Genomic DNA, 12,859 nt, shown 5'->3' with positions numbered 1-12,859 from the left:
CTCAGCAGTGGGAGCTGTTTTCTTTCCCTTCTCAGACCACCCCACAACTCATCTTCCTGGACTCTTGCCATTGGAGGACATTTCTCTCAGTAACCCTTTCTAATGCTGCAAGAAGCAACCACCCCACTTTTCCTGCCATCTCATGGCCACTCAGTTCCCGAGTCCCTGATTTTACCTAGGGTTGACTCCACGGCCTCCAGTGTCCCCATTTTTCCCAGTTTCGGGGGAGAGGCCCACTCCTCCAGGAGGCACTTTCCCGCAGACACCATCCCCACTGTGGGATCTCCAGGTGAAGCCTCGCCATCCACAGGGGAATACCTGCCACCCCTAGGGGGGGTCCCCAGATGTATCCCCACCACCTCTAGGGAACTAAGTATATCCACACCATCTAAACAAGCAGTCCACACCAACAGGGAACCATGAGGACCAATTTCAGGTTCACCAGATCCTGCCAACTATGCCAGATATAGCCTTGGAGGGATAGATGTTCCCAGGCCAGGGCAAGTCACCCTATGAGACTGCAAAACCGAAATCAGTCAAGAGAAAGGGCAGGTAGGGAGAAAGGCGTTCATTTCTTACAGTCGCTAGCCAGGCTCAGCACCATCCAAACTCCTCCAGCCACGGCTGATGCTCTCCTTCCCCTGCCCGTCCGTTCTAGCAGGAACTTTTCCAGATGCCAGACCAGGAATGTTACATACCAGGAATGGAGGGGAGGAGAGAATGGTCATTTCCTCTCCACCCCTTGTCCTGGAGGTTGCAAGACCCTGCACTGGTTACAACCATTGATCTGTAAATGGACTTAAAAGGACTGCTGGATTCCTTACGGGAAGAGATAACCACACCGAGAAGCAGATATCCAACCAAGAGATTTATTTAGCGGCAGCTACGTGGCTGCCCGTGAGAGTGAGAGCAGTAGCGCGGGCTGGGGAGCTTTGGCTTCTATACCCTATTAAGGCACTGGCACCAGCTAATTGGCTATGGAGTCATTAGGGTTAGCTGGTGGGACTTTATTGGTCTGCGTCACAGGTGTTCACTTGTCGTGAGTGGGAAGCTGAACTTAATTCTGGGAAAGTGAAACTTAATGGCCACCACCTTAGATGGAAGAGTGTGGGGGTTGGGCACCAATTTTACTAACAGGACTATGGCTAGGTAGGAGGTTCTGGAAATTCTGCATTGACCCCCTTAGCTCTGTGCCCTCTGGAGCTTACACACAGGTTAGAGGAATGTAACAGTAGATTTATACTAACTAGATGAAGCACTTGTGAAGTGCCAGGCCATCCAAGCCTTCTTTCTTCCCAGGGTAACTCCTTCAATGCTCTCTGTGACCTCACGTAGTCAAGACCCTACGATGATGGCCAAGGGACAGGTGGAGAAACTGTGCTACCAAGGTCGGTGACTCACCCACAGTCAAATGCCTACTAAGTGGTTAAAGCGGGATGTTGAAAATGAGCTAGTAGCTCCTTATTATGTAATCATTACCACGACATTTGTTCCGTAAATATGTCACACCATGAACAAAACGGATGAACATATCCATTTTGTTGCTGCATCCAAACCCCACTGCCTTATGTCTGAAAAACAGAATATGTGCGTAGAAGCCGTGACACATACACACTGATATGGGCTACCAAGCTCACTGCCCTGGGCAGTGTCAGGACCCTTTAGTACAGAAAGCATGAAAAGTGGGGAAGTGACTGGTTGTCATGAAATGTGGCTGTGACAGCACATCCCCTTGGCTGTGCTGTTCACACCACACAGTGGTCGCAGGGTATGTGCTTCCTAGGAGGGATTACTGGGTTCAGCATACAAGGCTGCCCACCACATATGTCAACGGGAGGCCCTAGGGTATGGTCCTCAGAGAACGGAGACCTCTGTAAGGTGGATGCCTTGGAAGTAGATGACAACACCTGGGTCTCCTGTCATTGCCACCCCCTTCAAGGTGCACACATGAAAATGGCCTAGAGGCAGGGGTGACTTGCTCAAGATCACATGGCCTGAACCCAGGCCTGACTTGCGTGTTATTCAACGCTCCATGCCAACCCTGGTTGGCATTGTTCCATCTCTGAGCCTGTGTGTCAGACACACATGACACCAGCCCCCAGGAGTTGGAGGTGTCATCCATATATCCCTGAGGATGTACCTAGGGAGGAATGTCTGGCATGACCCTGCCTGTGCAGGTTGGGACATTGGGTAGCTCCTGGGAGGCACTGTGGGTTCAGCAGGACAGCGAACTGGTGAGAAAAAGAGGTCTGAGCTCAGCTCGTCTCCTCAGAGCTGGGACCCTAGGGACATTGCCAAATAGTGAGGGGAGGGTTCTGGTGGAGATCTGTGTAGTCATGCATGGCAAGGGGTCCGGGAGGATGGGCAGTCAGCAGCCCAGAGGGGCATGTGGGCGTGTCTGAATGCAGGGAGGGGCCCATGAAATGGAACCTTCATGTCACTGATGACACGCCCAGTAGAACCTGAATTGTGACCTGGTGCCCAGTTCCTGGTCACAGACCCCAGTCCTGCTCACTTGACCGGAGACGCTCGACAGAGCAACATACGGTCTTGTTGTGCAGAGCCTTCTGAAGGCATGGAAGTCAGGGAAGCAAACAGGGGCGGTCTTCCTGCTCGCTGTGGGCGTTGGCTCAGAGACCACCTCCAACGCCTCTGTCCGTGTTGTCCAAGGAACCCCGAGGTAACACAGGGCACCCCAGAGCAGGCCACCCCAGGTCCAGGCCCCAAGTGTGACCCATCCCGGGATGACCTTCCCCCCGGCCCCTTCTGTGTGCGTGCGGTGGGTGTGGGGTATGGGCAGGACTGAAGGCTGGGGAGGAGGGGGGCCATTTCTGGGTGCCAGCATGTTGTGAGGTGGTGGCCCCCTGGTGGGGCAGTCAGTGTCACACCTCTGGTCTCATCATTCAGGACATGGAGGTGAGTGTTGGGACCAGGTACTTCCACGCACGTGTTAGTCCTGAGCCCAGGGTTTGTCCTCTCCTTCCCTCAGTGACCAGTCGTATGCAGATGACCCTGTGTGCCTGATGTCAGGGGCAGGGTCTGAGGCCCACATTTCCTGAGGGGAGGTCCAGGCAGCCCCAGGTGGCACCTCCCAAGCTACTAGGCACTAGCTTTTTGGAGCTCCACCCAGGGGAGCGTGGAGGAGCTGGTGGATGGATTCACCTACTCCATCTCTCTAGGCCTGGGGCAGGCTGTCTACACCCAGGACCCCGTTCCAAACCTGGCAATCTGCCAGGGGCTTCCCCACGAGAGTGGTTGACAGTCCCACTCCAGAGGGCCTGGAGTCTCATTCCCTGGGGGCACCCCTTCCCTCTCCTTGATCGCACCCCAGAGGGCTGGGGACTCTCGGGTGAGTTGCAAACCTCCCTCGTCCTGGTGGTTCCTGGGTTTCCCACTGACGATACACCCCCTGCCCCTTTCAGCATGAAGAGGAGTCAACTCTCCATGCAAATAAGATCCACAGGGGGAGGGCTCCCTGGACAGGTGTGAGGACGGCACAAGAGACACCTGTGCTGGAGCTACGGCCGGTGTCACCTGCTTCAGCCCTGGGGCCCGGAGCACCTGCCGGAATGGCACCGGGCCTGGCAGAGCCAGTGCCAGGTCCAGAGCCCACCAGCCCCTGTGCGGCGATCTCGGACATCCCGGGAGTGGTCTCGGGCCCCGAGGTGGAGCCCCATGAGCCTTCAGAACCCAGCAGGTGACCCATCTTTGGATTCCCACAGGCGGGCTGATGACTGGGGACTTCTTATTTGGGAGGATGGGAGAGGATGGGGTCCCGGGACACACAGGGTCAGGAAGGGGGAGGAGCAGTTGCCTGGACAGGCAGGGGAATGCAGAGTGGCCAGGCCCACACAAGGGTGGGCTGGGACGGCAGTGTGGCTGGGAAGACCAGGCTTCACACTCTTCCACCCCCAGGCCTTCCCCCAGCCCCAGGATGGGCCAGGCTAGGCGCCATGCCTGGGAGCCCAATGATGTGACCAGCGTCCTCCATGGCAGCGTCCACCACTTGGCCCAGGAGGAGCACCTGGGGCCCACTGTGGCAGAGCCGGAAGGTGAGGGGTTGCAGCCAGGGAACCGTCTAGGGTGGGCTTCCTGGACCAGGGTTGCCTGCAACGCAGTGAGGGCTTTTCTGTCATTGTAAGGTGTGGGGAATCAGCCCCGGGGTGACCCTTTCTCTGTGTCCTCCCTGCTCCAGAACCACGGCAGACGCAGCTGGCTCCAGAGACACAGGGAGGGCCGGCTTCATGGCTAGAGCCAGTTCAGGAGCTCCCTGAGACCCCTGTGCTGGAGCTACGGCCAGTGTCACCTGCGTCAGCCCCCGCAGAGCCGGAGGACGTCCCAGCAGTGCCCTCAGCCCCACTGCCGAGCCCTGAGCTTGAGCCCCATGAGCCCTCAGGCACAGGGCCCAGGGCACCTGCCAGAATGGCACCGGGCCTGGCAGGGGCAAAGCCAGCTCCAGAGTCCACCCTCCTGGCATTCCCCCCCCGCCTGGTTGCCGAGCAGCTGACCCTGATGTATGCGGTGAGTGGAGCGGGATCGAAGTTGGGGTGGGCCTTCCCTGTGCCATGCGCTGCCCCAGACCTGCTGTCCCGATGTGCACTCCTGTGATCTGGGCCCACATGCCACCTTCCCACCATATGCCCTGAGAAACTCTCCTCACCCCCAAGCCTTCACTGACCACACGGACAGTAGGGCTGGCACTTAGGGATCCTTGCAGACCAATGAGAAATAGCAGAAGGAAGGTGGGCAGGGCCTGGCTGGGGTGGGAGGGGCAGTGTAGTAGAGGGGTGCTCAGAGAGGTGCTGCCAGGGCCTTAGGTCCTCAGGCCATTGGCTGGCAGGCCTCCACAGCCTCCGCACTTCAGAGGCCCCTGCCATGTACCTGACAGACAACAACAAAGGCCTGGTTGGAGTTGTTTTGGGGGTAACTGCACCTGAGTGGGTAGCGGGATCCACGGGGTGACAGAATGGGAGGCAGATGCCCCAGGACGTGCAGGCATGAGCTGCCTTGTGCTGCAGGGAGGAGGTGAGGGAGGATGCCTGTTCTCAGTGAGGCCCTCTGTTCCCCACCATTGTGGGGTCCAGTGCATCCGTTCCCGGGTGCCTCAGTGGATGGAGTCCGAAGCCTGGACTGCCATAAGGCTCACACCACATCCTCAGTGGCCTGGGCTCCAGCTCTGACTGGTAACCACCTGGGCCCAGGGGCACCGTGGACACAGCTAAATGACACCCCCTTGCCATCCCCAGGAACTGTTCACCAAGGTGGCAGTGGACGACCGCATGACCCGCTGCGGGAGCCAGTCATACAACGGAAACGTTGAACACCTGGCCTCCACCAATAAGATCATAAAACAATTTCATGATGCAGCCAACATGGTCATCTCCTCCTGCCTCGGGGCCCCAGGCATGACGGCGCGGGACAGGGCCCGAGTGGTAGAGTTCTGGATCCAGGTGGCCAAGGTGTGCCATGGAACAGCCCCCAGGGTCCATCCTGGCATGTTGGGACCTTCTCCCCTCCTTGGCCAACTCTCAGGATGGAGTCCTACAGTCTGACCCTGCCTGGTCCCTGGGCCCCTCCTGCCAGGGACGTGCTGACCTGGACTCGCAGGCCCCGAGGGTGGGACAGCCATCCCTGGCCCCTTCCTTGGGTTGAGATACAGTCCTCCACCCAGGAGGGCTGCTCAACAGGTACTGGGTGTGCTGGGCTCCCTGGGTGCCTGTCTCCTTAAGGACAGGAGTTCATAGGGGGACAGAAGCAGGCCACGTTCTCAGCTCTGTCTTCCCTCCCAGGAGTGTCTGGACCTCGAGAATTTCGCACACCTCCATGCCATTCTCTTGGCCCTGCAGAGCCCTGCCATCAGTCGTCTGCAGTGCACCTGGGGACGTGTTTCCTGGTAGGTAGTCCTGTCACTAGGACCAGGGGACCTTAGTGGACCAGAGACACCACCCCTAGGTCTGGCAGTGTCCCCTCAGTCGGCTGGGGCTCCTGGGAGGCGGCAGACCCTGGGGACAGGGGCTTACAGGATGGCGGGCCCTCAGAGCCCCCGTGGGTTAGGCCAGCGGTTCCCCCTCAGGAATCGGGTTTCTTCGTCAGGTGTGGGTTGAAGCCAATGGGAGATGTTCAGCATGTGTTTTGCAGCAGGAGATCTCTGTCCCAAGGACAGCCACCTGTCCCAAAGCAGATCTGCCCCCAGGAGAACTGCAGGCCTCAGATTCCCCAGGACTAAGAGCCATGGTGGAAAGCCTCATGCAGGCTAGTGGAAAAGGGGTCCAACACCCCAAAGCCTCCACCTGTTGGCCACATGTCTCCCTCCTCTCTCCTCCCCTTAGGAAGAGCTCCAGGATGCATAAGAGACTTGAAAAAGAGAGGTGGCTTAACCGGAAGAGGCTCCTCAAGGTAAATGGAGGCTAGAGGTCTGGAGGGAGGGGATCCTTGGGGCAAGCCCTCTGCCGTGCTGTGGCCCAGCCTTGGGTGCTGACTCGAGGTGTGCATGGTGAGAGGGGACAGCTGATGGGAGAAGTAGGCTCCGCCTGGCCCCCAAGGTGTCCTGTTTGTCTCCCTCCCTGGCTCCACTTGACTGGGGGCCTGACATCCAGCGAGGACCCAGAGGACAGGCTCCTGTCAGGGCTGGGGCTAGGGCTGGCACTGGGCTGGCAGCAGGGGTGGGGCCTATGGCAGAGCAAGGTCAGCCCCTCCCCAGGGCCCCCTGAGCCCATCACTGCCCCTCTGAGGCCTCAGGCTCCTCATCTGGTCAGGGAAGGTTGTCACCCTGGGGTGCGGGCCTCCCAGGTGAGCAGGGTCCAGGGAGCACAAGATGGCCTTCAGCTTTGTGCCCATCCCACCCGGTCGTGTGAGGGGAGCCATGGTGATAGCCAGGTGACAGTGAGTGTTCAGGGCACCCTGGGAGGCAAAGGGAACTCCCCTGACACTCTGCAGGTGAGGAAGCCTCTCAGGACGGCCGGCAGTGGCCCAAGGACACCCATGAGTATAAGTGTGTGCTGGAGCTGCGATCGCCCTCAGCTGAGAGCCTGCTGGGGGTGGGGACAGCATAGCACCAGAGGACTCAGGCGAGGCATCCACCAACCAAGCTCTGATTTGTGGGAGGCCATGTGGGAGGGGAGCATGAGCACACCTGAGTGACCTGGACCTTGCAGGAGGCGACTTCCATGGTGACGCAACAGCATCGTTTCCTCCGGGAATCTGAGGATAGGCAGGAGGTGAGAGTGGCCTGGCCAGGGTCATGGCTGTGGGGGAGACCCTGTACTTGCTGCTGGTGCCACCAGCCCTGAACTGCCAGGACTGGGGTGACCAGGAGGGAGAGAGCAGCTGGGTACAGAGAGAAGTTGGAGGACGGGTGCAGGGACCACGGGTCTTGGGATTGGCCAAAAGCCAGCCCTGGGAGGGACAGGAGGGGAGAGCAGGGCAAAGGGAGGGCGTGGGAGGAAGCACAGGGTGGTCCAAGGGGAGCTAGGGGCTGCGAGTGAGGGGTTCAGGAGAGGCTCTATGGGCTCCCCTGAGGTAGACGGGGCACCTCCCCACCCCAGTGGCACAGCATGGTCCCCATCTTCGGATTGTTCATGGCTGGCCTCCTGGTCCTAGTCAAACCCCTGGAACAGAATGATGGGAATGAGGCCAGAGGGGCACAGGGTGTGCAGGATGGTGAGCTCTGAAGAGGAGAGAGACCCTAGTGAGCTGGAGCTCTCAGCACCAGGCCACCCGCCTCTTGGGAGTCTCCCCTCCACCCCAGGGGCTGGGCTCCTTGGAGAGGGCAGCCAGAAGGACCCCCTGCCCCCCTTAAGCCCCAGTCCCAGCCCCAGGGCAGGTGGGGCTGAGGGCTACAGGCTGCAGCCTCTGAGCAGGATGGCCTCTCCCTCAGGCCCTGCCCAGGGGGAGGGATGTTGCTCCTTCAAGGCAGGAAGCACAGGAGGGGGCTGCCCGTGCCTTCCTGCCTGAGGCCTCAGTCTCCGTGTCATCAGAGAGACTTGCATGGGAAGCTTGGCCTCAGCTCCCCAGTCCAGTCCCTCCTCCTCGGTACCCCAGATCCTGGCCTAGGTCTGAGTGCTCCAACTTGAGAAAGGGTGGCGAGGTTTAGGCCTCATTCTGGGTGCAAGGGGCTGTTTCTGATGCACTTTGGCTGCCTTGGTGCCTTCCAGGGTGACGGGATGAGACGGAGTTGAGCTACTGTAACACCCCGCCACAGAAAGTGAGGGGGGGGTGCAGAGCCCCTGGGCAGGACCCTGTCCGGCCCAACCCCTGGGTCTGACATGTCTTGAGAAGGTTAACACACCCAGAGCTGAGGACACTCAAGGCTTTGTCGGGTGGGGGATGGGGGTGGCATCAAGATGGCCTTCCTGGAGGAGCAGCTAGAGACCCAACAGTGGGAACAGGCAGGGCTAGATAGCATTGGAGGGAAGGCAGGTTCCCACGGGAGCAAAGATCAGGGACCATCCCATTGCTCTGCTCCTCACGCCCCTCCTTGTGTGCATCCTGTCCTTCCTCTGCCGCAGGAAAGTTCCATCCTACGTGAGATGCTCATACACAAGTACGTGGCCATGACGCATCACCTGCAACCCGAGGAGCACTTCAGAGCCTTCTTCCAGGCCGTGGAGACCCTGGATGACCAGAAGAGGTGAGGCTGGGCAGGACTCACGTGTGGGTTCCAGCTGCTGGCAGGCTCTGGGAGAAGGGCCCCTGACATGTGGCTCCAGGGACTCACAGGTGCCCCTCTGTCCTGCAGATACACCCTGTCCTGCCAGCTGGAGCCCCCAGGCCAGAGGGCCGGCAGAAAGGGACTCTTGTTCTTCAGGTCCCGCAACATTTAAACTTAGTGGCCAGAGTCAGGTAAGTTTCTGGCCTGGGGCCATTCGCAAGGGGTGGGCTGCTCCCCAGCCTCAGGGAAGCTTCGGGCCATGCTGGGTGTGGGGGAGTACTAAAGACAGGTTGGGCTGGGATTCTGCTCCACTGCGGATTCTGCTCCACTGCGGAACAGTCCTGTCAGGCTCAAGGGTGATTCCCCTCCCTCTCTGGGACCCAGTTTCCTCCTCTGTGAGTGGGTTTATGCTCATGCGCCTCACTGTGACAGGGACCCCATGGGTGACGGTGATTGACAGGACCCTCTGCACAGGGCCAGGAGCACAGAGGGTAGTGAGGACAGGGTGGAAGCAGGATAACGGGGGGAACCTGGGATAACCTGCCTCTTCTGTTCACCTGCATGGCCCTGTAGCTGCTGTCATCAGCCCACGACCCAGCTGGTACCCTGGCTGTGTGCGGAGGAGAGCTTCCCCTTTGGACAGGAGGCACCCGGCGCCCCAGGACCCTAGTCTGCTTCCTGCTCCTCTTCCTCCCGCTGCTCATCCTGAGCCTCTGCTGGGGCAGGTGCTCTTGCACCTCTTGCATCAGCAGACTTGGGCAGCTTCCCAGGCTGCTGCTGCAGGCTCAGGGACCCGTACGTAGCTGCAGCCAATGGAACAGACTGGAGAGCCCAGATATACATCCAAGTATATATATGGTCAATTAATACATGATAAAGGAGCCATGGACATACAATGGGGAAATGACAGCCTCTTCAACAGCTGGTGTCCGCAAATTGGACAGCTACGTACAAGAGAACGAAACTGAATTATTGTCTATCCCCACACACAAAAGTAAACTCGAAATGGATCAAAGACCTGAATGTAAGTCATGAAACTATAGAACTCTTAGAAGACAACATAGGCAAAAATCCCGTGAATATCAGCATGAGCACCTCTTTTCTGATTTCACCCATTTGCAGAGTATAACAACGAAGGAAAACTGAAAGAACAAAACAGCAACAGACTCACAGACTTCAAGAAGGGACTGGTGGTTACCAAAGGGGAGGGGTGAGGGAGGGCCGGTGGGGAGAAAGGGAGAAGGAGATTCAGGGGTATCATGATTGGCACACATGGTGTGTGGGGGGGAGCCAGGGGATAGACAGTGTAGCACAGAGAAGGCAAATAGTGACTCTGGCATCTTACTACACTGATGGGCAGTGACTGCAGTGGGGTATGGGGGGGACATGATAACAGGGGTGAATGTAGTAACCACACTGATTCTCATGTGAAACCTTCATAGGAGTGTATATCAATGGGACGTTAATAAAGTAAGTAAATAAATAAATAAATAATCTTACTTCTTGGCAAATAGTGAATCTGTGGCATCTTACTTCACTGATGGACAGTGACTGCAAAGGGGTATGGGGGGGAGTCAATAACATGGCTGAATGTATTAACCACATTGTTTTTCATGTGAAACCTTCATAGGGGTGTATATCAAGAATACTTTAATAATAATAATAATAATGAAGAATCTTACTTCTTAACTTCCTGGGTGTTAAAATCCAATCTCATCTTTAAGATGGGATCCTTCCTGCCTTTCACTATGTTGCCTGTGACTGGGTTTACTTGCCACATTAATTGCCCAGGTTATGTATTACTTGATTAGGGGCTGGAGGAGGAAAAGCAGCATCTGGGCAAAGTTAAAAATAAACTGGGCCTTTGAGCAGGCTAAAGTAAATTTTACAATAGCCTCATTTAATTGACACAATGAAGACATGGGCCATGCTGAGGCATTTTTCTTATCTCGGGTATGTATGTTCAAACATTCCAGGCCAGGTTACTCCTGGCTCCTTAGTTTTAACTAATCTTCACTAAAGAATGCTTATACTCCTAGGTTGATATTTTACTTTGGAGAATTAACGTGACTCTGATTTTGCTTAATTGTTTAATAGGGAGTTTTGGTAGGTGTCTTTTACCGGAAGCCCTCACGCTACTCTGACTACACCCACGGTCCCTGTCTCAGAATCTCTGTGGCTAGTTATAAATTACTCAGCTGCAGATTACAACCCGAAATGACAGAAAGATACAAACTTTTAAATACAAGAAAATGCACTGTCAGTTCCCAGACCAAAGGAAAGAAACTCCACTCCCAAGTAAAAAACACGAGAGATACCTCATGAAACATTTTTTAATTTTAAAGGCGCTTCCTCCGGGCGGCCTCACCCCCGCCGCCGCGCCGCGGGGCACACTTGAATTTCAGCCCGCCCGGCCCTCGCCCTCGAGGCCCCCGCCGGATAAATCCACACAACGCAAAACGCCCGCCGGCCTCCCCGTCTGCGCGGCCCGGCCCGGCCCCTCCGCCTGCGGCCCCATCCCGGGCGGCGGGAGCAGGGCGGCGCCGCAGCTCCAGGCCGGGCTGACGCGCGCAGCGGGGCGGAGAGCAGCCGCGCTCACCAGCTGGGCCCGGACAGACCAGCAGCGGCTCCGACGAGCCCCTCCCCCCCATGCCCCGGCGAATTTCGCCGGCCACTCGGACGTCCGCTCTCGGAGCACCCGCTCCCCTCGCTCCCTTCCCGGGATGCCCCTCCGGCGGGGCGCGCCGACACCCGACCCCCGGGTGGGCCCCGCGAGCCCACCACCCTCGTCGGCCGTTTCCCGGCCCCACGGGCCACGCGCCGCCCCCTCACCGGCTCCACCTCGACCTCAGGCGGGGGCAGGGGTCCCCGCGCCCCTTCCGGGTCCGGCTGCGGCCCGCGGCCACCTACCTTCCAGTCCGCAGGGCCGTCGCTGTCCCCTTCATCCCTGAAGTGGGTCCCGCTCTGGACCCTCCACCGCAGATCTGCGGCGCCGGGATCTCAGCGGGCGCGAGGAGGCGACCCGAGGCTGGGGGCGAAGTCGGTGCCGCCAGCGCTCGCGCACCTGGAGGAAGGCGCAGCCGAGTACGGCGAGGGCCCAGAATTCGCGGGTCTTTCAACTTCTGGTCTCCGCCGGTTCCGCTGCGCAGACGGGACGGCGGGACGGAGGCGCCGGGCCGCTCCTGCGGACACGACTAGCGGACCGAAGCACAGGACGTACAACGGGACGTCCCTCACCAGCCGTCGCCCGCGAAGCTACTAAATCTTGAATATGGCGGCGGCAGCGGCGGCGCCTGCAGCTACTGCGCAACCGCCGGACTGCGAGTACTTGGTTGCTTTCGCCGCGGGGACCGCCCTTCTCTGACTGACGGCCCCCACGGCCAAATATTCCACGGAGCTGCCGGGCATGTAGCCAATGGGATGGAGGCCGGGAGGAGCCGTGTTTTTGTTCTTCACCGTCCGGCTCGCCGCCTCGGGAGTGCTTCTCCTTTCCGGGCGTCCTGTCGTCTCTGAGGCCCTCGACCTCATTATAGATTAATGATACCAAAATAAAAATAATTAAACAAACAAATAAATAAATAAAAATACACCACCAGACACAATTTGTAATGTGAGGTCCAACTCAGCCAAATGAAAATAAATTGTCATTTGCAGGAATAAAATACTGATATTCATACAAAAAGATGGCCCCTTCCATCCTCAAAAAATGGAAAGTAGCTCAAAAACTTATTCTTCTGATTCCCTAAGGAGGTATTTGTGAGTTATTGGATTAAGCTTGCCAGTAATTGTTTCCAACAAATGCCTTTGGGAAAAAAGTTTTTCATGTTGGGTAAGATGTGATTTAGGTCAAGTACAGACTAGCTGGAAGTGCGTCTTCTAGGAACCACAGAAAGCTCAGATCACATTTCTCTGGAAAGGAGATTTCGAAGATGCTCCAGCCACATTCTGCTATTCTTGTAGTTGCCATCTGTTGGCATTCACTGCAAATGTCCGCTATTAGCTTTCAAGTACTGAGAGAGACAAAGACAAGTGCAGAGCTCACAATCACTATTTTTACTGAGCTAAGTAATTTTTCTTGAACAAACAATCCCTAGAATTCTGTAAACCTTTGGTTAATTTTTAGGGCTCTGAAAAAGTTGATTCTAACCATTTTTGCCAGTTCTCTTGTTGGTTTCTTGGAGGAGAGAGTTTTTGGAGATTCTCACCCTT

General features: G+C 57.2%; 1 protein-coding gene and 1 long non-coding RNA gene across 5 annotated transcripts in view; one reads left to right on the top strand and one right to left on the bottom strand.

The window, feature by feature from the left end:
• The window catches only part of LOC140845193 (uncharacterized), a 103,386-nt gene extending 90,975 nt beyond the window's left edge, over positions 1–12,411 (bottom strand). The window contains exon 1 of the long non-coding RNA XR_012123966.1: positions 11,561–12,411. This is a non-coding gene — a long non-coding RNA (uncharacterized lncRNA). The remainder of the gene's footprint in view (positions 1–11,560) is intronic.
• Positions 2,281–11,554, top strand: LOC140845192 (ral-GDS-related protein-like). 4 transcript variants are annotated; one of them, XR_012123964.1, is made up of 12 exons: positions 2,281–2,680; positions 3,423–3,697; positions 3,916–4,052; positions 4,196–4,521; positions 5,247–5,459; positions 5,790–5,893; positions 6,330–6,396; positions 7,155–7,217; positions 8,508–8,629; positions 8,738–8,841; positions 9,224–9,674; positions 9,773–11,554. XR_012123964.1 is itself a non-coding variant. In XM_073218982.1 (10 exons), the coding sequence occupies exons 1-10, from the start codon at positions 2,576–2,578 to the stop codon at positions 8,820–8,822; spliced, it is 1,497 nt and encodes a 498-aa protein (XP_073075083.1). In that variant the 5' UTR covers positions 2,281–2,575; the 3' UTR covers positions 8,823–9,766. The 4 variants fall into 4 exon arrangements, 1 of the variants encoding a protein (XP_073075083.1); XR_012123963.1 differs by having other exon boundaries at positions 8,738–9,674; XR_012123965.1 differs by lacking the exon at positions 7,155–7,217 and having other exon boundaries at positions 8,738–9,674.
• Positions 12,412–12,859: the final 448 nt, after the last annotated feature.

This window comes from Manis javanica, chromosome 12 (genome assembly GCF_040802235.1).
Source record: "Manis javanica isolate MJ-LG chromosome 12, MJ_LKY, whole genome shotgun sequence".
NCBI classification, from domain to species: Eukaryota; Metazoa; Chordata; class Mammalia; order Pholidota; family Manidae; genus Manis; species Manis javanica.
The sequence above is the reverse complement of the archived record's forward strand: the minus strand, read 5'-3'. Positions and strand labels throughout refer to the sequence as shown.